Source organism: Panicum hallii, chromosome 3 (assembly GCF_002211085.1).
Source record: "Panicum hallii strain FIL2 chromosome 3, PHallii_v3.1, whole genome shotgun sequence".
In the NCBI taxonomy this organism is placed as follows: domain Eukaryota; kingdom Viridiplantae; phylum Streptophyta; class Magnoliopsida; order Poales; family Poaceae; genus Panicum; species Panicum hallii.
The window spans coordinates 6948183-6970944 of record NC_038044.1 but is presented as its reverse complement, the minus strand read 5'-3'; the positions used below and the strand labels follow the sequence as shown (position 1 = coordinate 6970944).

The 22762-nt window shown below is 47.2% G+C and overlaps 2 protein-coding genes and 1 pseudogene across 2 annotated transcripts; 1 reads left to right on the top strand and 2 right to left on the bottom strand.

Annotated features, from left to right (window-relative positions):
* Positions 1–448: 448 nt before the first annotated feature.
* On the bottom strand, positions 449–3485 carry LOC112885019 (S-adenosylmethionine synthase 1). The gene is made up of 2 exons (XM_025950685.1): positions 3330–3485; positions 449–1923 (listed from the first exon to the last, which is right to left on the bottom strand). The coding sequence occupies exon 2, from the start codon at positions 1911–1913 to the stop codon at positions 723–725; it is 1191 nt and encodes a 396-aa protein (XP_025806470.1). The 5' UTR covers positions 1914–1923; positions 3330–3485; the 3' UTR covers positions 449–722.
* A 3379-nt stretch (positions 3486–6864) lies between these two features.
* LOC112885090 lies at positions 6865–10053 on the top strand (annotated as a pseudogene).
* A 4616-nt stretch (positions 10054–14669) lies between these two features.
* Positions 14670–15948, bottom strand: LOC112886344 (peroxidase 5-like). Its single transcript, XM_025952225.1, has one exon. It carries the CDS (start codon positions 15820–15822, stop codon positions 14815–14817), a length of 1008 nt encoding a protein of 335 aa, XP_025808010.1. The 5' UTR covers positions 15823–15948; the 3' UTR covers positions 14670–14814.
* Between the last annotated feature and the right edge of the window lie 6814 nt (positions 15949–22762).

The window sequence follows — 22762 nt, the reverse complement described above, 5'->3', positions numbered from 1 at the left end:
CAATAAGAAATAGGTCAGCAGTATCAGTCCATATGTTATCATACTCCCTCCATAGCAGTATCAGTCCATATGTTACCATACTCCCTCCATCCTGTAATACAGGATGTTATAGTATTTTCATGATAGATTAAGTATATAAGGAAATGAAGCATATACCCCTATTTAAAATTTGATTTCCAAAACACCCTAGGTTGTCTTATATTTAAGTATAAATTTTGAACTCTTCAATGCCATGCCTTATATTTCAGGACAGAACATTGGACCCCAGTCTAATGTTCAGTTAACACAAGCAGGTTGCAGCATCAACAAACACATACACTCGAGTCATTTCAGCTTCACCAAACATCTACTGCAGCTTCAGTGCTTCACCAAACACATAGACCAATGAACCAATTACCAATAGATCATCAGCATTGTGCGAGGGATCACACTTCACAGGCTCACAGCATGACAAGATAACCAGAAAGCAGCAGGTTCCATTTCTTCTCAAAGTAACCTGTTGCTTCATTCTTGGTTCACCATTACATATGTAGCAAAACCAGAAACAGTAGACAATAAATCCTCATCTAAGTAAATAACCAGACACAGTAATACCCTCACAAGTACCACTTATTAGGACAGTACAATACAAATGACAGCAAGGGGCAGATCAAGAATCACAGCACAGAAGCCACAAAACATGATAAGCGTGACAGACCAAAAGCTTCTTCCAAAAGAGCGCCTTAGGCAGAAGGCTTCTCCCACTTGAGGGGCTTCACCACCTCCCAGGTGAAGTCAGGGTCATCCCTTCCGAAGTGACCGTAGGCCGCTGTCTTAAGGTAGCGCCCGTTGCCACCTTTCTTGAGGTCAAGGTTGATAATGATCATGCCAGGCCTGAAGTCGAAGTTCTCCTTCACAATCTTGAGGATCTCTTTGTCGGGGATCGCTCCAGTGCCGTATGTATCAACAAACACGGAGAGTGGCTCGGGCACACCAATGGCGTAGGAGACCTGGACGATGGCACGGCGAGCAAGGCCGTTAGCGACAATGCTCTTGGCAGCCTGCCTTGCAATGTAGGCTCCACTGCGGTCGACCTTGGTTGGGTCCTTGCCAGAGAAAGCACCACCACCGTGGGCTCCCCAGCCACCATAGGTATCAATGATGATCTTCCGGCCAGTGAGACCAGCATCACCATGAGGTCCACCAATGACAAAGCGACCAGATGGGTTAAGGTGGAAGATGGTCTTCTCATCAAGGTACTGCTCAGGGATGATAGGCTTGATGACATGCTCCTTGAGGTCAGCGGCAATCTCATCGTTGGTGACTGTCTCGTCGTGCTGGGTAGAGATGAGGACAGTGTGGACACGGATGGGCACCATGGCACCACCCTCATTGCGGTACTCAACAGTCACCTGGGTCTTTCCATCAGGCCTGAGCCAGGGGCAGGTCCCATTCTTGCGCACCTCAGTGAGACGAGCACCAAGTTTGGTGGCAAGGACATGGCTGAGTGGCATCAGCTCAGGGGTTTCATCAGTCGCATACCCAAACATGTGTCCCTGGTCACCAGCTCCAATCTCCTCAGGGCGCTTTGTGAAGTGACCATGCACACCCTGAGCAATATCAGGGGATTGCTGCTCAATGTTCACAAGCACCTTGCAGTGGTCAGCATCAAGCCCGACATCTGCTGACACGAAACCAATGTTGCGGCAAGTCTCCCTGACAATCTTCTCGTAATCAACATTGGCCTTGGTGGTGATCTCACCAAAGACCATGACCATGTTAGTCTTGGTGCAGGTCTCGCAAGCAACCTTGCTGTCAGGGTCCTCAGCAAGGCAAGCGTCGAGCACGGCATCTGAGACCTGATCGCAGAGCTTGTCAGGGTGTCCCTCGTTCACGGACTCCGAGGTGAAGAGGAAGGTGTCAACTGCGGCCATCTTCTCTGATCTGCAGCAGACAATACAAATGTTTAGTTACAGACAATATGGTTGACAAACTAAGAATTATCGTGATCAAAATAATTGCTGGATCGACAAAACCGAGACTGATTTGCTCCTATAGGCAAGACAACTATCAATTTGTCAAAACGTTTATATAGCACACTGACAGGATAATCAGCTTTCCAGGAAACATTGTACTCCTTTCTAGGCAAAAAATGCTTTATCAGAATTTGTCCTATTGTTTCATACTCTCATGGACTAAAGACAATTAAAAAGAAAAGAAACGTTAGGCTAGTAAACAAGCACAAAAAGGGCATCTTTGTATCTTATGGCCCATAAAACCTTCTGTACTGTTGGCACATAACAAGGCCACACACTGCAGCATGAGAGATTCGTCATGCAAAGTCAAATAAATTCCTCAGAAACAAGCTTTGGCACTTCTGATCCACCGGCGCAAGAGTATGGTCCATACGTGTCGCTAGTGGATACAAAGCACAAGGAATCTAAAAGGTCTGGACCGAATCAGCATAAACACAACAAGTTGTCAAATGAGATCCTAGGAACAAATTAATCACTCAAACATGCTTCCACTACCTACTGTAAGACAAAAAGTAACATCTATTAGGGAACATCACGGAACATGGTAAAAGAAAGAAGAAGCAGCTCCAAACTTTGAACATCTTGAATAAAGAAAATCTCTCAGAAACCCTAAAGCAGCACGTGCAGCTTGCCTAGCAAAAAAAGCGTTTGGAGCGCGTGGCTTGTTTGCAGATCATAGGACAAAACTGAGTAAAAGTTGATTCCTTTTCCTAACCATATTAGGAGAAGTAAAATCAGCATCACTATCATTTCAGCAGCACCTTTTACACAGTATAGTAGTAAAAAAGAAAAGCACTCCTAAGCAGGTTTTCACTAGTTTTAACCTCAAATGACCAGATTAGCACATGTTGGCCCGGAAGCACGAACTCTTTCCTAAACATGGATGGGGTTCCAAGGAACCCATTTGATCCAACCACGTGCTCAGCCTTTCCTTTTCCCTTGTCTAGAACACGACAAGAGTTCCATTAGCGCCAAGCAGCAGCCACTACCGTTCCAAGCAGGTGGGTACGAAAAGGCAAACATTTCGCGGCACGGGTAAAACCAAAAAAAAAACATATCATGGCAGCCGCAATCCTTGTGCGCCGATGGCACGAAATGCACAGACGCGTACCCCGAGCGTACCATCCGAGCCGGGAAGCAACCAGGCGAGCAATTGCGGGGCAGCGGATCGAGAATCCCCCTCTGCTCAGCTCCTAGAAAGACGCACGAAACAAGACCCTACAGAGCAACGACCCAGAGCAGAGCGCCGCCCGCCTAGCGCGGCGGGCCGACGGCGAGGGAGACGGGGAGGGCGGGGAGGGGACGGACGCTCACCTGCTGCGGCGGCGGCGGCGCGGGGTGGTCGGCGGATCCGATCCGATCCGACGGAGGGGAGAGGAGGAGGAAGCCGGGGGATGTGACGGTAGTAAGATGGAGGAATGCTCGTCTCAGATCCGACCCGGCCGCAGCGCACGCCGAGCTGGGCCGCGCGCCGGCCCATTTATAGGACCCCCGGGCGGGCGCCGAGGGAGCCCCGCCGTCGGATCGGATCTGGTCGGATCGGGCGGCGGGCGGACGGTGGACGACGACGGGTGACGCCACTGCTGGGTGGGTTGGGTGGGGGACAGCGACCCGTACCCACCAAACTCTCCCCCAGGCCCGAGAGAGCGAGCCGGGGTGGTTTTACTGGGTGGCTGGCCGGTGGGCCCGTGGAACGGGGAGCCGCGCGGTTCGGCCCGCCCCCGCTCACCAACCGGGGCTGGTGCGCGAGTCGGCGTGACAGCACGAACACGGCCTGCTGGCCAGTGACGCGTTGCCGGATTTCACGTCCAGGTTCATCGCCCGCGCCTTCACCCCTAGCATCGTCAACAAAAAAAAAAAATCAGGCAGGAGAGTCGGGATCAATCCGTCTCTAATCACGAATTAAATTAAAAAACGGAAAAGGACGGGGGTCCCGTCCCGTTGACTTGCGCAAACTTTGCAGTGCAGGCTAAACTAAAAGCTGAAGCTGCAGGTCAGCTCAAACTCACCCGGGCGGGCCCTCTAGCATGCATGTTTCGATCCGCGAGTCAAACAACAACGCACGCACACGATCTCTCGGGTCACGGCTGCGATGCACGGGCAATTGTGGCATCCTCCTCTCTCGGGTCAGAGCCGTGTATTGGTCGTGGCCGTTTGATCCATCTGCATGCAGAGATCGATCAGCAATCATCGGCTTTCCCGATCCGGCCACGCAATGCCACGCGGCCGGCCAATATATATTTATTATGTATTTGTATCTTTTATATAGTACAAAAATCTTAGTCTATTATTGGATGGTCACGCGACTCACGAGCTGCTGCTAGCAACTAGCGTATCTGCTGCCTTACCCGACGAGATCGTGCATGGGCTCCACGTACGCACGAGGCAGCGGCACACGTCCCTTTTCCCTGAAAAAAGAAAAGAAAAGAAACCCGGAGCAGCGGAGCCAATGGATGCTTTGCCATTGGCTGATCCGACAGATCAATGCAAGCCTGACAGGTTCATTTCCCCTTGCAACCGTGGCCCAGACGGCTAATCAGTAAGCACCAGCTGCCAACACCAAGGCTCACATACAACCATTTCAAAAGATGCATGTGCTATTAGCGAATAATCTAGCTAGCTACGTATGTTCATGGGGGGAACTAAAGAAAAAGGACAGCGAGACATTTGGATACCATCACAACGCCTAAACAAAAATCAATCACGCGTGAGCTAGCAGCCAACTAGCTGGTGAAAGTGGCCAAGGTGGCAGGGTCGGTCTGAGCCAATTCGTTGCTTGGACTTTGTTGCAAGTTGCCGCTGAGCTTTGCAGACCAATTTGGTCTGGGTCTGGAGCTCACTGATTGAGGCTGTTAATCCAACAGGTCGTCTCTGCACTTTGATGACTCTCCTTTCCTCGCTGAACATATATGTTGCAGGTGACAGCGTAGCGAGTCATCGCGCATTACGACTAACCACCTCGCACCGGCTGCGAAAATTAACTATGTGTATGTGCTGCTCTCCACACACAAACACTGCACGCATGATGATGGTGCGTTATATATAGTTGTTGCAGAGCTTATATGTAGGCCCAGATCCAAGAACAAGAACAGCCAGTTGCTCTGCTTTGTTTCCTCCTTTTTTTCTGTGGGGGGGCTCTGCTCTGCTGTACCGGTTCCATAATTTGATGGAAGAAGCTAGGAGGGTGCCTGTTGCTTGTCGTCCTATTTCTCAAAAGGCATTTAGGCTCAGGTGTCATTTTTAGTACTTTTTTTGGTTTACGTTGATAAAAAAAGATTAATACTGCTTGACTTGCAAATAAACTGCATCGATCCAGTTGCCTCTGCTCGGAATGGTCGACGGCTGCTCACAGCCTCACAGGGCCCTTCCGCAGAGTCTCTGAAGTCGTCTCCACGCGAAGGCCAAGCTGGTCGATCTGCTGACCGGCCGGTGGTTTGTGTGTACCAGTACAATGTCCTGACGTCCATGGAAGTTAGGTAGCAGGAGAGAGACATCTTAGGCAGACCAAACAGTGGTTACTACTACTACCCAGACGACCAACCGCAACTTCACCTACCAAGACCAAACCACACAGGCCCTTTTCATCCGCACCAACATGTAGTTCCTACAAAGCTCTTCGTGTAACCAGGCCAAAGCTTTTTCCCCTGCATGCATGATTGATTTCACAGAGAGCTCAAGGAGATGGTGACTTTGATGCGGTCACACGTCACAGGAGCACCTACTAGGCACTCACCTACCCTCTCACCAATCAGCTTGAAGACATCAGCATTCAGCACGCCATGGGAGATCGAGGTGGACATGGGGAGAGATTCTGAATCAATGTCACCTACCACACAAGATTCATCCCCGCGCTTTGTGCGCGCATATAAAAGTAATCCATGCACTTAATAAGAGACATGATCGAGGAAACCTCAAGGCTTTGTCTAGTCACTGATGCTGACGCCGATCCTTCTTTGTTTCCCAACTAATGTAAAAAGGTTTCTCTTTGGGTTAGGAGAAATGCGCTTGCTTTCACCAGAAAATCCAAGGACACACCTACTTATTATTAGGAGTACTTAGCAGCTTCTCTGCAGCACCCATTCCGACGGTATGGTGGCATGTTACGAGTAGAGCGCGCGCCATCGTCGGCGGGTGGTGGAGGATCACCGCCGGTGGATGGTTGTGCGGGGCCTTGGTGAAGCACAGTTAGGGGAGCAGTGATAGATCTAGCTACGGGGAGCCGCCATTGATGGGATGTAGGTGGCATGCAGATATCGATCTAGCCAGCGATGGATAAGGAGATAGGTAGCATGAGGATAGATTTTATATATTCTTTTCCAGTCGCTTCCACGCTTATGAATTGCGTGAGTAATAGCTCAATACGCTGAGCGTTTATTTGGTGCAGCCAGCTATACTTGAATCATTCTTAGATCATTGGATGGACTGTTAGGCTACCCTACATCTGTGACTGGCTCTCTGGGCCAAGTGAACAGCAAAGGAGCCATGAGTTTTTTTTTTACCCTAAAGCATAGTATATAGATGCAGGGCAGCTAATACAAACACATACCTATGAATGTCTTGGGTGCTGAGATTTTGAGATTTACCAAGTTACCACGGTCACGGTCGCCTTGAGTACATGTCTTGAGCTGAAAACTCGAATTATGTGTCTATATAATGTTGAACCTAATTTAGAGAGAACCTCGTATGAACCACTCCTTAAGAATTTGTTTGGATACGAATGGTCCATCTCATTTTGTTGAAATTGCGTTTTGCACCTGTAAAAGTCACGTATCCACCGCCATCGCGTGGCTTCGTTATACAGTTGTAACCATTGGCCGAGCGTGGGCAACCCAGCGAGCAACACGTCGTCGGCGTCCCTGCTTCCGACCGCCGGTGCGCTTGAGAGGTAAGACGGTCGACCAGCACGGCGAGGCCCCCCCTTCCTTCACTTCTCCTTGCTGGATTCCCTCGCCGTCGCGTTGGTTACTGCGTTCTTGGCCCTGCAGCGTCGACGCCCGCCACATGTTCGACGGAATGCCTATGTGTGGAAGACGAAAGAAAGTGGCTGCGTCGGGCGGCAGCATTGACGCGCTCCCGGATGACATTCTCGGGCACATCCTCGGCTTCTTGCCGGCGCCGGAGGCCGTCCGGACATGCGTGCTCGCCCGGCGCTGGCGAGTCCTGTGGAAGCTCGCCACGAGCCTCCGTGGACACACGCCTCTCCAAATGTGTGACCTCAGGTTCAGTCACTTCTACGACAACGACGACGAGCTCCTCCTGATGAATCAATGGTTCTGGCATGTTGTTACATGCGGAGTTCGGATGTTCAGGCTTGAGAACCTTCGGCATGACGGCTTTCATTTGGACGACATGCCTCTCGTCTCCCAGCACTTGACAAGGCTGGAGCTCGTTGGCGTCGACTTGAGAAACAGGTTGTGCGACTTCTCGAGCTGTCCGTCTCTGGAACATCTGGAGATTGACACCTGCTATTGGTGTAGTGACATCAACATCTCATCGGAGTCCCTGAAACACCTAGCCATCACATATTGTGATTTGGACATTTGGGCATAGAGCTCCGCACTCTTATTTATGTCCCGAATCTTGTCTCACTAATGCTAGATGGCCATTTGTCATGTGCTCCTGTTCTTGGGTGCATGCCGTCATTACTCATTACAAGATGCATTTGTTAGGGTCACTCGTGTGAACTATCCTGATAGTTACTTTTGGGATTGTGATTACGAAGACTGCTACTCTTGTTATGGTGTCATACATGGCAACAACATGTGTGTCCTTCTGAAAGATTTATTAGGAGCTGAAAATTTGGCACTGATATCTGAATCCAAAACGGTATGCTTACATTTCCATTTCCGGGCATTCATAAAGTTGCTCCAAAGTAGAATTATTTAATCATTTAGAATTCTTTAATTCATAAAGTTCCCACTTCGTATTACCTTCTGTTTTTTTTTCAATTCAATTTGTCCAGTTTGTTTTCGGAAGGGATTTGGAGCAATGCCCCACATTTAGCAAGTTAAAGACTTTGGTACTTGATGATCGCTGGTGTGTGGCACCTGACTTCCCCGCACTAAATTGCATTCTCAAGCACTCACCAGTTCTAGAGAAGCTCACTCTTCAACTTTTCTCCGAGGTACATGTATTTCTAAATGGATAACTTTTGTATTGGTGAAGTGATTAAACAACGATGACTGATCTTGGCGAAATATTTATTTTACCACAGGGTCCTCAGCATAAAATAGAAATCATAGCAAAACTCACTTCAATGGACAGATCAGTTGCAGTACCAGAACATCTCAAGGCAATTGAAATAAAATGTGAAGTGGTTGGTGAGGAAGTTCACAAAGTTTTGAAGTTTCTATGTTCATTTAATATATGTAAGTTAACTAATGACACTCTTGGTGCTCTGTATATTTCTTTAGTGTTCCTTCATATGATGGATTTGGAAACAAAAAATGAATAAACTCCTAAGTTTATTAGAAACAGAAGAGAATATTTTAATGCCATATTAATTCAGAAAGAGTTAAATTCGGATGAGTACTCTTATTGTCTCAAAATCATATTTAAGTACAACTTCCAAATTGTTGCCACAAGACTAATATTTTGCGCACATTATCATAAAACTACGACCACAGTTTTCGCAGTCAAGTGTGCAAAGTATGTGTATTTCTGTGATGAAGGATCCCAAAAATGTAGATTCAATTTGAGCCTATAAGTGCATTGTTTACTCTTCCAGAAATGGGAACTTGGTTGCTTATTTCTTTGCTGTGGAAGATAGTAAGTTAGAGTTGCTTATCACCTTTGTAGAAGAAACATAATATCTTCACTCAGGGGATATGAGGCAACACAATAGACTTCTCTCAAATAATTATGTCTACTCATTACTGTTTATTCATTTTTGGTGAATATCACCATTTATTTTGAATACTCGACTTATGAGTATATATAGCCTTACACAGCATTGTCCACCGAATATCGACCATACTGTTCTAGTTCGTAGAGACTGCATGAATTTGACCAGCCACCGAAGAATGCCTTTTCTTTTTACATTGTTGTGGATTTAGTCGTCCTCTTTATCTTATATATCTGTGGTTGCACAGCCAGTGCTGTATGTGTATCTGAACTCCATTTTGATACGCTTTGTTTGTTCCTGGGGACGTAACTTGTGTATCAATGTCTGTCATAGTTTCTATTTTTAGTTTTTTACCTCTTTCCCAGTTTCCATTATGTCATAATTGATTATGATTTGTTACGTTTTAGTACCTGAGCTTATGTTCACCGGGAAGAATGCCGTACTCCTCATGCTCGGCCACGTCACTTGTTAAGAACATTATAGATGTTCTATCTACTTGGATAGTTGGATAGATTTTTTTCCCCTTATGTCATGTTGAGACTTCTGTTGCACTTATTATTCGTGTGGTTTTTCTCGGCAATGTTGACTAACTGATATATTTCAGCTAGTCTTGATTGCTTAAGAAAGAGCTGGTGACTGACTGGCTTTTGGTATACACTAGCGACCCATGCATTATCTATCCACCTGGGAGTATCGAGTTTCTGCCTTCCTGGAACCTGCACACTGATGCAATGCTGCAATGCCAAATTACCAATGAACAAAACATGCTCATGAGATTGCAATGGATCATTACATCACGCTGGGGATACCAGCTTTGCAAGTCCGCACAGCAGAAAAACAAAGACAGCTATAAAAAAAAAGCAGGATGGATTCTGGTTCAAAAAAGAAGATTGCACTGGATCACTGAGCTCTCGATTCGCAGAAAATTGTTGCCGGTCGAAACGATCCAAAGCACCGGTACGAGGCACCCTCTCTGGTTTTAGTAACCTGCTCTGCATACCGGCATGGTGCAGCCTCAGCTCTCCTCGATCCAGCATTCCAACGGCGGCGTTCAACTTCCGCGGCGCCGTGGCCCTCGCCCCGGCCGCCTCGTCCTTCACCGGCGCCTGTCTGATCGATTTCGTGCAGCTTCTCCTCGGCGCCCGCGGGCGGTGCCCGGCTGCTAGGGGACGTTCTCGTCGCTGTTCATTCTAGCACGCGGCGGCGCCCGGACTGGAGCTCGCTGGGGCGGAGCTCCATGGCCGCGGCCGCAGAGTCGATCCCTGCCTTCTTACTCGCCCGCTCCCCTTACTTTCCAATGCGGTCGGTTTCGGTGATGGATTCCGGCCGGCGGGGAGTGAAGTGGAGGCACTGAGGCAGGCCGAGCACCGAGACGGGTTTGGGGAGCTCGGAGCCGGTCATGGCGGCGGCCGCCGGCGATACCGCTGTTTACCAGAAAGATCCAAAGAACTTCTTTCGAATTTACATTACACCCCCTATGCATTTATAAAAACCCCCCTGAATCGGATCGCGATTACTAATCGCGATCCGAATATTTTCATCTACCCCCTAATTCGGATCGCGATTCATAATCGCGATCCGACTATTTCCATTTACCCCCCTAAATAGGATTATGATATTTACATAATCGCCCCTCCGCTGCTGCGCGCCTGGCTTCCTGTCCAGCTCCGGCGAGGTCGCGCGCGGCCTCCTCGTGGTTCATCCTACACAATCGATTCGCTAAGCCGGAGCGGCCGTGCGTGTGGGACGACGTCGGCGGCCCGCCTGCGGAGGCGGTTTCAAACGTCGCCGCTCGTGGTGGCGGCTCCCTCGCAATGTCGCGTGCTGCTGCTGAACTGAATTCAGTCCGAGGAAAATCTCTGCGAGCGGGGAGAAGAGGCGCGCAGCCGAGGATTAACAGCACTGGACAAACCGCTCGTCCGCTCCCAACTCCATGGCCTCTGGCCCAGCTCAGCGTCATGTCATTCGAGGGCGTAGGCTTAACGCGTAGCGGCTTCCACCAATTGGGTGGCTGTGCCGCATTGCTCAATTGCTCCGCGTGGGATGGGAGCGTATCAGATTGATGAGGAAACGGCCCGAGAATCTGAGATCTACTGCCTTAAACTGAACGTAGTGACAGCTTGCAGAATCCATTAGATGGTGGTGTTTGGCTGTCCTTTAAGGTCATTAGATGAAGCCTTCGGTCATGGTAGTTAGGCTGATCGTCAGAATTCTGCATTTTACAATACAGTCTAAGTACTAACACCTGTACAGAGGCAATTTAGACTTTTTTCGAACAGCTACAGGATAGACCGGTAGCTCGAAGTTCGCAATTGACAAAAAGAAACAATATTCTCGCTTAGCAAACTTTAATCCAAAACTAGGAAGGATGTTGGAAAGCTAGACAAACGGTAGCGACATATGCTTGGCTTTACTGGAAGCATAGCTTTCATGTTGCCTGAATATGCTCGATACAGCTGAAAAATAATCCAGCCAGATTTTGTTCCCAGCTACTTTAACCGTTTGTGAAGCTATATTTTTTTTGTGTGTGTGTGGCTTGATAATGCTGGATAGCTGAAGGGCAGATTCTTCGTTCTTTAGCTCAGCAACAACGTATGCCTTTATGATTGTGGGAACAACGACTCTCATGGTAATATCAAATGTAGAAGAAAAAAATTTACTGCACGTTGAGAAATGAGAATGTTGTTTCTTGCTTTGCAAGATGCAAACAATGTTGCAGGATTGAATTGCAGAACTCGGTGGCTTGATCTGTAAGCCAAGAAAGGTTGCCAGCTCCCCATATGTAGGAAAGACATGCTCAAGTGTTGATTTTCAGGGTTGTGACTTCAAGGCTCCTGTATGTGAGTTTCTCCCAAATGAGAATTTAGACCAGCTGCTGCATCAACACATCATGGAAGATGGTGAACAAAAGGCACTTAGATCTCATTGCAAGGCTAAGCATTGCAATCGATGTGGCATCCTCACTCCAATATCTACCTGAATACAAGCCAACACCAATTATTCACTGTGATCTTAAGCCAAGCAATGTTCTCCTGGACAACGACATGGTTGCTCATGTTGGCCGTTTTGGGCTTGCGAGGTCTCTGCATCAAGACACAGAGAAATCAAGTGGTTGGGCATCAATGAGAGGATCAGCTAGTACCATCCGCAACTGAAAGCTCTTGGCATGCTTCAGATGAGAGAATTTTCTGTATGTTGATAATCGTACCATAAATGAACATACACATACGAAAATATCAGTATTTCTGGTTTTCTACATCTCAGTGAGCTGAGGGACAGAGGTGAAGGAAGAGGAGCGGTGAGAGGAAGAAAACTCAAGCGACAAAAGTTAAATTTCCTTGGGACTGCACACATACAAATGCAGTGCAATACTGATAACTGAATACTTTCCAGCCAGAAGCAATCCGTTGAGCAACAGAACGATGAAGTCTAGCAATCGTCAGGAGGCCTTGGCAGTTGGCACCGGCTGCCATCCGGCACAGAGTCATCTTCTTTGGAGGACCTCCGCCTGCTGCCCGCATCATAGATGTTGGTGGATCCGGCCATCCGGGCTTGATTTGGATGCCGTCCACGTCGTGCTCCCGGCCTCGCCCGAACATCAGGTTGCGGACGATGGCGTGGTGGCAGCTCTTGAGCTGGAACCCCTTGCCGGCGAGCACCACGCGCTGGCCGTGGCAGGTCGATGGCCTCGTGGGAAGCGGCACGGAGGGAGGAGTGGAGGTGGATGGTGCCGGAAACCTCGAACACTCGTGGTAGGGCTGCCCCTGAGCTAAGGATGGGAAACCTGCGGCGAGCGGGCGGGCGGCGGCGGCCGTCGGCGCGGAGGCGGAGGCGGAGGCGTCCGAATCCAGGGTGCTTTATGTAAATACGGGCTCTGGTATTTTACAAATAAACCCCTGATTTGGATCACAACTATTAATTTCGACCCAAAATAGGAGGTTTTCTGCAAATATTTGATCCGATATTTACAAAACATCTCTAGTTTGGATAGCAATTAATAATCGCGATCCAAAACAGGAGATTTTCTGCAAATCAGGAGGGGTTTACTGCCGGCTGGACCTGGTTTTGTGGTTCAGGCCGTCAGTGGATGCCGCGGCAGGCATAGGACGGCGCAGCCTCTCGCTAGCAGGAGGAGATGGAGGACGGGGAGGCTCAAGAATGCTCTGCAGCAGGTTCGCCGGCTGCATTGCCTGCTTTTAGATAAGCAGCGTAGCCACTGTCCTCGTAGAGATTGAGATTTATGCGTTGGTTCATTAGGACGCGTGCTATGGCCTACAAAGACGCCTTCATGAGGATAGAAATGCAAATAAGAGTGCAAATGTCACATACTCATGATCTGTATGCGGAGAAGATTAGAATTTGATGAGACAATGGCAGCAGAAATTCAGAAACAACAAAACTATAGCTGGGACAAAGAGGAATGGTATCCATTTAGCCCATAAATCTGGCACATCAGCGGCGAAGGAACCCTGAAAATCCCCACCGTCCCTTCACTCCTGACATACGATCGCCGATGCAAGCAATTGGTGAAAGAATATCGAAAGGAAACATCCGGTGAATAGCTCTAACCTTAACCCCTTCTAGATAGAATCATTGTAGGGACGGTGTCAAGAATAGAGCGACAAATTGAAACAACTAAAATGGCTGCAGGGACCGTGCGTGTGACTTGTAAAATCGCAAGAGCTTCCTTTCCTCTACCATGCGACGCTTACCTCTTGAGTCTCTGGTAACTGGATTGGTACCTGCTAAGATCAACTCCAGCAAAAATTCCTAAATTAGACTCTCCAAATGCTAAATGGGGGCTACCTTGATTTTCCAGAGGCTTCTAAATTTGCTTTTAACTCCAGCAATAGCTCTCAAGTCTAATTTACAATAGAGATCCCTAGAGACCCCTTAGGAATAGAGGGTGGAGGAAGGGATTTGTAGCCTCTCTAAAATAATAGAGGGTCCAGTAGGGGTCTGCTGAAGTGCATCTTTTTTATTTCATTCTCTAAACTTGAGATAGGGGGCTATTTTCTGAGTCCGCTGGAGTTGCTCTTACATTAAGAAAAAAAGCAAGCAGTCTTGTTTACTACGGGCCTGTAACAAAAGTAAAGAAAATACCCATGACGAGGATTCAGCCCATAACAAAAGTCGCTTTGGGCCAAAAACACAACACATAGCACAACCCATAATAAACCACTGACCTAATCAAATCCACCCAATCTACAAAAAAATACGCAGCCATCCTAAGCCCAGCACACAAAATCACCAAAGTGATACTTAGAAATCAAACTACTTCGTGAAGGTCGATCACCAAAATCAAATAGCCACTACAAGATTTCTTTGACTTCTCAAGTGTTTTTATTTGCCGTGGACAATGGTTTTTGGTTTTTCTTAATAATTTTTAAATATCCAAGGCTTTTTAGACTAATTGAGGTGATCGACAGATCATATTTTGGCTGGGAAATGTTGGCTGCTAATTTTCTTCTCAGGGAATATCTAAATTTATTGGGAAATGCTTAGCCACTTAATAAGAAATTATAAGAAGAACAATAACTTCGATCGTTTGAAAAGAACAATAAAGAAAATTTTGGTACCATGGATTGAGGTTTTTGTTGACTCCGAAGAAGAGCTAATGTTTTAGCTAAGTGTGACGTATACCACAACCCATACAAAAGACTTAACATGATTTCATTTGGGAGCGAAACACAAGTTTTTATTTCTTTTATTACCATATATATGTAACAAAAATCGCTAACCAAAACTTCACAAACACATAAATTGATTATGTGCGGCGATGGATAAGTCACTGCAAATTTGTGTAGAAATAATGATGCGTACTAAGATTGGTATCATTTCACTTGACAAACGTGTTCAATTACACAAACTGAAGAAAGAAGAAAAATCTCGACGATTATAACTTGGAACATATATATTTAAACAATCTTAGTACTAGCTAATCCGTTGAAGTGACTAGTAGTGGTTGACGACGAAGCATTTCTCCCTGATCTCCCCCTGGTCGCCGGTGAGGACCTCGATGTTGCCCATCTTGATCATGGACGCGGCGAACTTGATCTGCCACGCCTTCTCGACAGCGGCGTGGAACTTGACGATCCCGGCCGTCCACGGGTTGTCGAGCAGCGTCTGGTCGGAGGTGAGCACGACCTTGTGCGCGAGCACGTTCTTGAAGTACTGATTGTCGAAGTCCGCCGGCGTGACGGGGTCGAGCGGCACCACCGTGGGGTCCATCTGGGCGTCGCTGGACGGCCATGGGCACCGCATCTTGAGGTGCTCGGCGTAGGCGGGGTCGATGGCGGGGTCCGTCCGCCCCACCTGGCCGCTGAAATTGTAGAGGCGCTGCGTGAAGGAGGAGCAGTGGGAGCGGCCGATGGTGTGCGCGCCGGAAAGCGTGACCATGTCGTCGGCGGAGAGACCCTTGCGCTTGAAGCTCTCGACGAGCTCGTTGACCAGGTCGGTGGGTCCGGGGACGTTGTTGTTGAGCACCTCGTCGGAAATGGAGATGCGGCCGTCGCGGCGCCCCGAGGGGACCTGGTACTTGATGCCGCCGGCGAGGTCGGCACCGTCGCGCGCCGCGAAAGCAATGATGTCGGCGCAGGAGACGGTGCGCGGGCAGTGCGCCTCGAGGACGGCCTTGGCGTCGTCGATGACCTCGAAGCCGCGCATGCTGGGGTTGTTGGCCACGGAGTCCTTCTCGGCCTGGTTGCCCGGCGTGGAGTTGATGAGGATGGAGGCGTCGCAGCCGCGGACGAAGCAGTCGTGGAAGTGCATCCGGATGAGGCCGGCGCCGAGGCCCGGGTCTCGGGCGAGGGCGCGGCGGACGGCGTTGCGGACGATGTCCTCGGCCTGCGGGCACGAGTGCTTGTAGAACCCGACCTTCAGTTTCGCCGGCGGCGAGGCGTGTGCCACCGAGGCGACGAGGAGCGCCGCCACAGCGAACGCCAACCACGTCGACCTCATCATGATCTGCAACTGATTGGTCGTCAACCACAGTCTTGCTCTTAACTCTCCGCAAATCAAGCTTGCTATCTAGGAGATGAGGAGAATTGTGCTCGAGAGACCTGGAAGCTGATGAGGAGATGAAGAATGGCGCTGCCGCTGGACCTCTATTTATACAGGGAGCTAGCAGCAGCATGCATGTTGTGGCAGTTGGGGAGATGGCGTGTGCACGGAAGCATTGTGTTTGTGCACCGAGTCAAGAAACAAGACCCAATCTTTATTTGCATTCCCTAATGTTAGCTAGAGCCATCCTCCTTCCATGCAGCATCATTAAAGTAGTAACAACATTATCGTGTCCAATTGCCACACGCACGCAAACCGTGTCAGTGGACTTAGTATTACCATCTCGCTATCTCGAGGCGCCACCGACGGCCAGCCGTGATGGAGAAAACTTCACTTTGGGTTTCAGTAGTAGTCAGAAAGGGATCATACACATGCTCAACCAACTGGAAGAACCGGTAAGAGAGGAGACAGACCGACAGTAGATGTCACCATCTACCTAATGTTGCTCAGAGAGGCTTTCTAGTAGGAGCGGCACATAATCATTTGCAAAGCAGAGTTGTTAAGAGAAAAGGATGTGTGCAGGTTGCTTGTGAAAATTCTGACCAAGTGCAAGTTTCAGGGATGAATGAACATTGACAGGGTCGGCATGGACTGACCGGGACAAAGTAGAGGCATCAGAGCCTGGAGGAGGACATGGAATTCTTTAGATTAGGATTTACTATGCTTTCGTTCACCTTGCAGCTCCCACTTAGTCAAGAGATTTGGTGACCTGCATGGTTCTTATATCACTTCCTAGTAGAAAAGTCGATATCTGCCCCTGCATGTACATGTACTATTCTCCAAAGGCAGAAAAGTAAGCAGCTTCACCACCGAATTATATCAACTCATTCCTCTCTAGCTACTACTATCACGCGTGATGATGATTTGATCAAACCTGCGGTTTGATTAGATGTAATTAATCGCGGCGCTTTTCAACTTTTTCTCCGAACATTTTCTTTTCTACCTGGAAACACCTTTGATTCGCGGTTTGATTAGATGTAACTAATCGCGGCGCTTTTCAACTTTTTTTTCCGAACATTTTCTTTTCTACCTGGAAACACTTTTGATTTGGCCCATGGACGATGCAGCAGTAGTAGCTTACAGCTAACAAATGGGAGGAGATGAGAAGAATACACAGATATCAGCTAGGGTTTGACTATGTACAAGGAGGACAAAGATACTTTCTCCACTGTGTGTCCACAGAAACAACGTTGTGGAAGTCAACTTCAGACCATACGGCTCAATTATTTTTCCCGGATGACCCCTGTCCCAAGTCAGATCAAATGGCCGACAGCAATACATAGACGACGTATGCTTCGCTGAATTGTGGCTGGGGAATAATTCAAAGCTTTGCAGTGTATGTACAAGATTTGAAGCCTTTATAGATTTTTTTTATAAAAAAGAGGATTAAAACTTCGTATTATGTGTGGTAACTTTTTGGGGGGAAGTTAACACGGTGATTCAGTACTGCATTTGCAACATGTTTGGTGGAAAAAGATTAGGAAGTGAGAGCAATTGAATTTGGAAAAACTCTGAGGTTCTCTGGCCAAATCACCATATAGTTCTCCACCGACAAATTAAACCACGATTAATGGTTAAGGTACGTGTGCGTCGTTTTTGCAATGAAGAGAAAAATATCATATTTGCAAAAACATATACGAGATTATTCGTTATTTGGAAAAAAAATTACTCATATTAATGTGCCCTCATTTCCGAGGTGACTGTTCTTGAACGCATTCATGCCTAGTTGGCTGGTTTCTCTTTAACTCTATTACGAGCTCTCGGCTCTTCAGAGCCCGGCCCACCAAATCTAGGTGATGGTGCAATTGGGCTCCAGGCCAGTTCTCGGGCTTTTGCAAGTTCCGCGTAGAAAAAAAAGACTTTTTTTAAAAAAAGATTAAAAAATAAAATTGGGAAAAGAGGTGCCGGTGGGGAACATTTTGAAAAATGGGCACCTCCCGCCCGCTGATCAGGCGGGAGGCGACCTCCCGCCCATCCAGCGGCGGGAGGTTCCCCGAGTGCCTCTTCGCGAATTTCTTATTTGCGAAGAGATCCCTGCGGGGGCCTGCGGGGACATCCCGCCCACCCAAAGGGCGGGATGTTGTCCTGAGGGGCATCCCGCTTTGGTCGGGCGGGAGGTCCCCCGGCTATATAAGCCCCAATCTGCCCCAAAAATTTCATTTTATCCAGCAAAAATCAGAAAAAAAAAAGAGAGGAGAGGAAGAGAAGGCGAAACCTCGTTCACACGTCGATTTGGAGGTATATTCTCATTCTAGCCGTATAATTATTTGAAAATAACTATAATCTAGGAAATATTTCTTAGAGTAGTTATATTTTGAATAGTTTTTAGTATTTTTATTTGTTTTTAGTATAATTTATATTCTGAATAGTTTAGAATTTGTAAAATATAATCTGAGAATCGCTGAAACTTAGTGTCGTCGTTGTGTATTAATATGTAGTATAACTAGTTTATTCAACTGTGCGGTATTTTCAGATATGTCTTCTGAGAAGGGTATTTTCAATATATATTACGGAGAAGGAAATGTGATTTATGGGCCAAATGGGATAGATTTAAGTGAATTCAACTGTGCGGTCAAAAAGGAATTACCAGACCGCACGAGAGGACATTTGAATCCCTATGCAACTGGTTAATGAGGGGATTAAGGATTGATCAGGAGACACACACTGTGAGTATTCAATGCTTTATAAATCGTACCACTCATGCTTTGATCTGGGAGCTAATGCCACTTGCAAGCAACGAGGACTGATTAACTTATCTTCAAAATGAGAGTCATTGGCAATGGCCACGGGTACTCCTTGTCAGTGTGCACCAGAACCCTTTGATAAACATTGAAGCTGCTCCGGGGCATGAAAATATTGATGAAGAAGTTGAGGAGGCAAACATTGAGACAGGTGGCACCGCAACACCTCAATGCGTGGCTGATAAGGGGGAGAATATACCCTTCATTGTTGAACAGCTGCAAGACGAAGAACGTGAATTGGACGAAGTAATGAATACCGATTCGTCTGATGATGATGATGTGCCTGAAGATTGGGTAAGCAGCGACTTCAGTCATCTTGTCGTAAATGATGGATCTAGCTGGCCTTTTGATTGCAGGGAGAATGAAATTGTCCAGGGTGCGAGGTACCACTCAATTGAAGAGGTGAAGGAAGATGTTAAGTGCTGGTCTCTCTCTCTTATGTGAGAGTTTAAAACAGTCGAGTGCAAATCTCGTAAGTACGATGTGGTATGTGTGAAGGAGGGCTGTCCGTGGCGGGTGCATGCCTATAGGGGTAAATGGAAAGATTACTGGGAATGCTCCATTATCACTCAGCACACTTGTCATTTGTCTGGGGTGCAGAAGATCCATCGCAACCTCACGTCGCAATACATCGCAAATGAGATGTACGGGATAATAGTAGAGAACTTGTCATATGAACCAAAGTCTATTATCAGGTATATTCAGGAAAAGTACAAGTATACCATCTCGTACAGCAAGGCGTGGAGTGCAAAATAAAAGGTGTTGGAGATGAGGTTTGGTACCTTCGAGGCTGCATATGATAATGTTTCTCGATTGCTGGCCGTCCTATGTCAGAGAAATTCTGAAAGCTATTATGATCTGAAAACTCTAGACAGAGGAGAAGGTCCGCCTACACATTGCAGCGGGTCTTTTTCAGCTTGGGTCCATGCATTAACGCATTCCATCACTGCCGGCCTCTCCTGTGCATCGACGGAACCTTTCTCACAGGAAAGTATAGATTGCAAATGCTGACAGCTATTGGAGTGGATGGAAACAATCAATTGCTTCCTGTTGCTTTTGCTTTTGCTTTTGTTGAGAGTGAGAACACATACAGTTGGTACTGGTTCCTGGAACGGATTAAGCTTGCAGTCGTTCGGGATAGGGAAGATGTCTGCCTGATTCATGATCGTCACGCCGGCATACTGAGGGCAATACTAGATTTGCAGCAGGGGTGTGTGGAGACCGGAGAGCCGCCCAAGTGGCGTGATGTTCACAGTAGGTGGTGCATGAGACATATCGGTGCAAACTTTTTCAGGCAATTCAAGAACAAGCACCTTATGGATATGTTCAAGAGGCTATGCAAGAAAACGAATCAGCAAAAATTTAACAAGCAGTGGCAGAAACTTGATGAACTGACCGGGAAGAAAAGAGCCGAAGACGTATCAAAAAATAGAACTGCACAGGATGAAGCAGAGGCTTTGTGTCCTTTGCCAACAGATACTGCACGTACTCATAGAAGGTCTGGGTCAGCGGTGAAAACCTTTTCTGAATGGATTGAGAATGAACCCAAGGAGAAGTAGGCGTTACTTTATGATACGATGGTGCAAGGTACGGCATAATGACTACCAACTTCGCCGAGGTTTACAATTGGGTGTTGCGAGGTGTTCGTGCGCTTCCACTGGTTGCAATTGTGAAATTCATCGTCCGCGGGTGTACCGATTACTTTAGGGAGCGGTTCACTAAAAATCAGGTATTCATGCGAGATCCTGACATATATTTTGGGAAAATGATAACAGAATATACGACTAAGAAGGCAGAAAGTGCTCGGCTACACCACTTACGGCAATGTGGTACACAGGAGCTCAAGTTTGAGGTATCTTCTAAAGACAGAGCGCGACGTGGCATGAGATGTCAAACTCCTGTAAAGGAGTGCATTCTCAAGTTTGATGGAACTTGTTGTTGCTCATGCATGAGGCCAAAGTTGCTGCACTTACCTTGTTCTCATGTAATGGCTACTTGTGCGGAGATTCGACATCCTGTCGATATATATGTTTCCCATTACTTCAGAAAGGAGACAATTGCCAGCACCTGGCAGTATGAGATCTATGGGTTCCGTTTGGTTGGATCGTTCACTGAGATAGCGAATCCTGTTATATATATTCCAGACTTAAGATCATCACGAGTTAAGAAAGGGCGCCGTCAGACACGGCGTATTCGTAATGATATGGATGAGTCAGAGCTCCGTCCGAGGATACAGCGCTGCAGTGCATGTAATCAGATTGGACACACGTATAAACGTTGTCCAAACAATGATGCTGGCCCCAGTTCTGCTGAAGCTGGCCCTACAGGTGATGCTACAGATGGAAGACCTCAGGTTGCATCAAGGAGTGGGAGACGTCGCCGATCGAGTGCTAGTACGTCATCAGGCATCATTTAGTTCTAATTTTATTTGAACGTTGTTTGCTCATATGTAATATTTGCCGCGTTGAGATTGTATCAGACCTGGATATGTATTTGTAATATTTGCCGTATTGACTAAAGACAAAATATTTGGATTCATGTATTAGTAATATTTGTGATATTTGTAATGTTTGTAATGTTTGTAATGTTTGTTATCATATGTAATGTTTGTAATATTTGTTATCATATTATTTTATTTTTAATGGCTTCATGTATTGTACTATCGTAATATTTTGATTCTACGTTGCAAAACAGTATCGTTTAACCATCTTCGTACGAGTTTTAGATACCGTAATCTTCTTTGTAATATTGAATTAAAATTTTATATGCATACATAAGAGTAAGGCGAATAAATCTTGTATTTGAAAAAAGTCTGAATTTTAAATTGTTTGTGAAACATAAATTCTAAGAAAGTATAACAAAACCATAACCAGGGGACCTCCCGCCTACTGGCCGGGCGGGAGGCCTCCCGCCCACTGGAAGGGTGGGAGGCATCCCGCCTACTGGACGGGCGGAAAGCCTGCTGCAGGGGCCTCTTCACGAATAAGTTTCTTATTCGTGAAGAGGCCCCTGAAAATTTTTTGGAACCTCCCGCCCGATGGGTGGGCAGGAGGTCCCCGGCCCCACGCATCCCACCCGATGAAAGGGCAGGGGTACCCAATTTCCCAACTTTTCCCATCCGGGTCCCCTTTTTCGAATTTTAATTTTTTTATCCCATTTTTAAAAAAAACTCGAAAAAAAGGGCGTCTTATAGAGAGTTGCGAACCTTTTTCTGAAGGCCCACTACTCGTGTCACAGGTCCAAGTCTGGATGACCGGGTGAAAGCCGAACCAAAAATACAGTGAAACCGGCAGCCGTGACTACTCACTACTCCGTCCTTTGTTAGTTCGTTTTGATAGGACAAACATTTGATCCACAGCTGCTCCATTAATATATAAGTTATTATACAAAGTAATGTGGGTACATTCATATATGAAAAATACTTCTAATTAAAGTCAAAATTCACTGCCATAAAAAAGACAACAAAAGGATAATTCCCAGATGCAATTGCACTACAATAACAAAAAGAAACCTGCTGCACAACTGCACCCGGGTTTCTGACTTTTGCACCTTTTTAAATGGTCGAATTTGAGCCTGATCTGCGTGTACATACTAGAACATGGAAACATCACGCTTGCGCAGCGTCTCAAATTTCTTGAAAACCGTTTGGTGAACGAGTTTCCACCATTTTCAATAGTTATACGTCTCCAGTGGAAATAGCACGAATGTAAAACCGTTTGAGAAACTGATCCCGATGCTCATGCTCGTAGCCTACTGATAGCTAGCAGTAGCATGCAGGAGGCTCGGAGGCTGAGCTGCTAGTCGTGTACTTCTATTAAGGTACTAGGTCGCTGGATCTGGATCCAAAAGCAGTAATTTAAGGAACGGAATCTGACGACCGAATGGTTGGATTTACGCTCTGAATCCAAGGATCCGGATCAGGCACCACCGCAGCACTCCTCCGACCCCTCCTCATGGCGCCAAATTACCTGACGACTGACGCCGTCCTCTTCTGGTCGTCCCAGTCCTCATCGCACTGCCGCCATGGTCCATGGATCCTTCTCCACGGCCGCTAGATGCCCACGCGCCGCCGCTTACTGCCTCCAGTCCATCCCCACAGA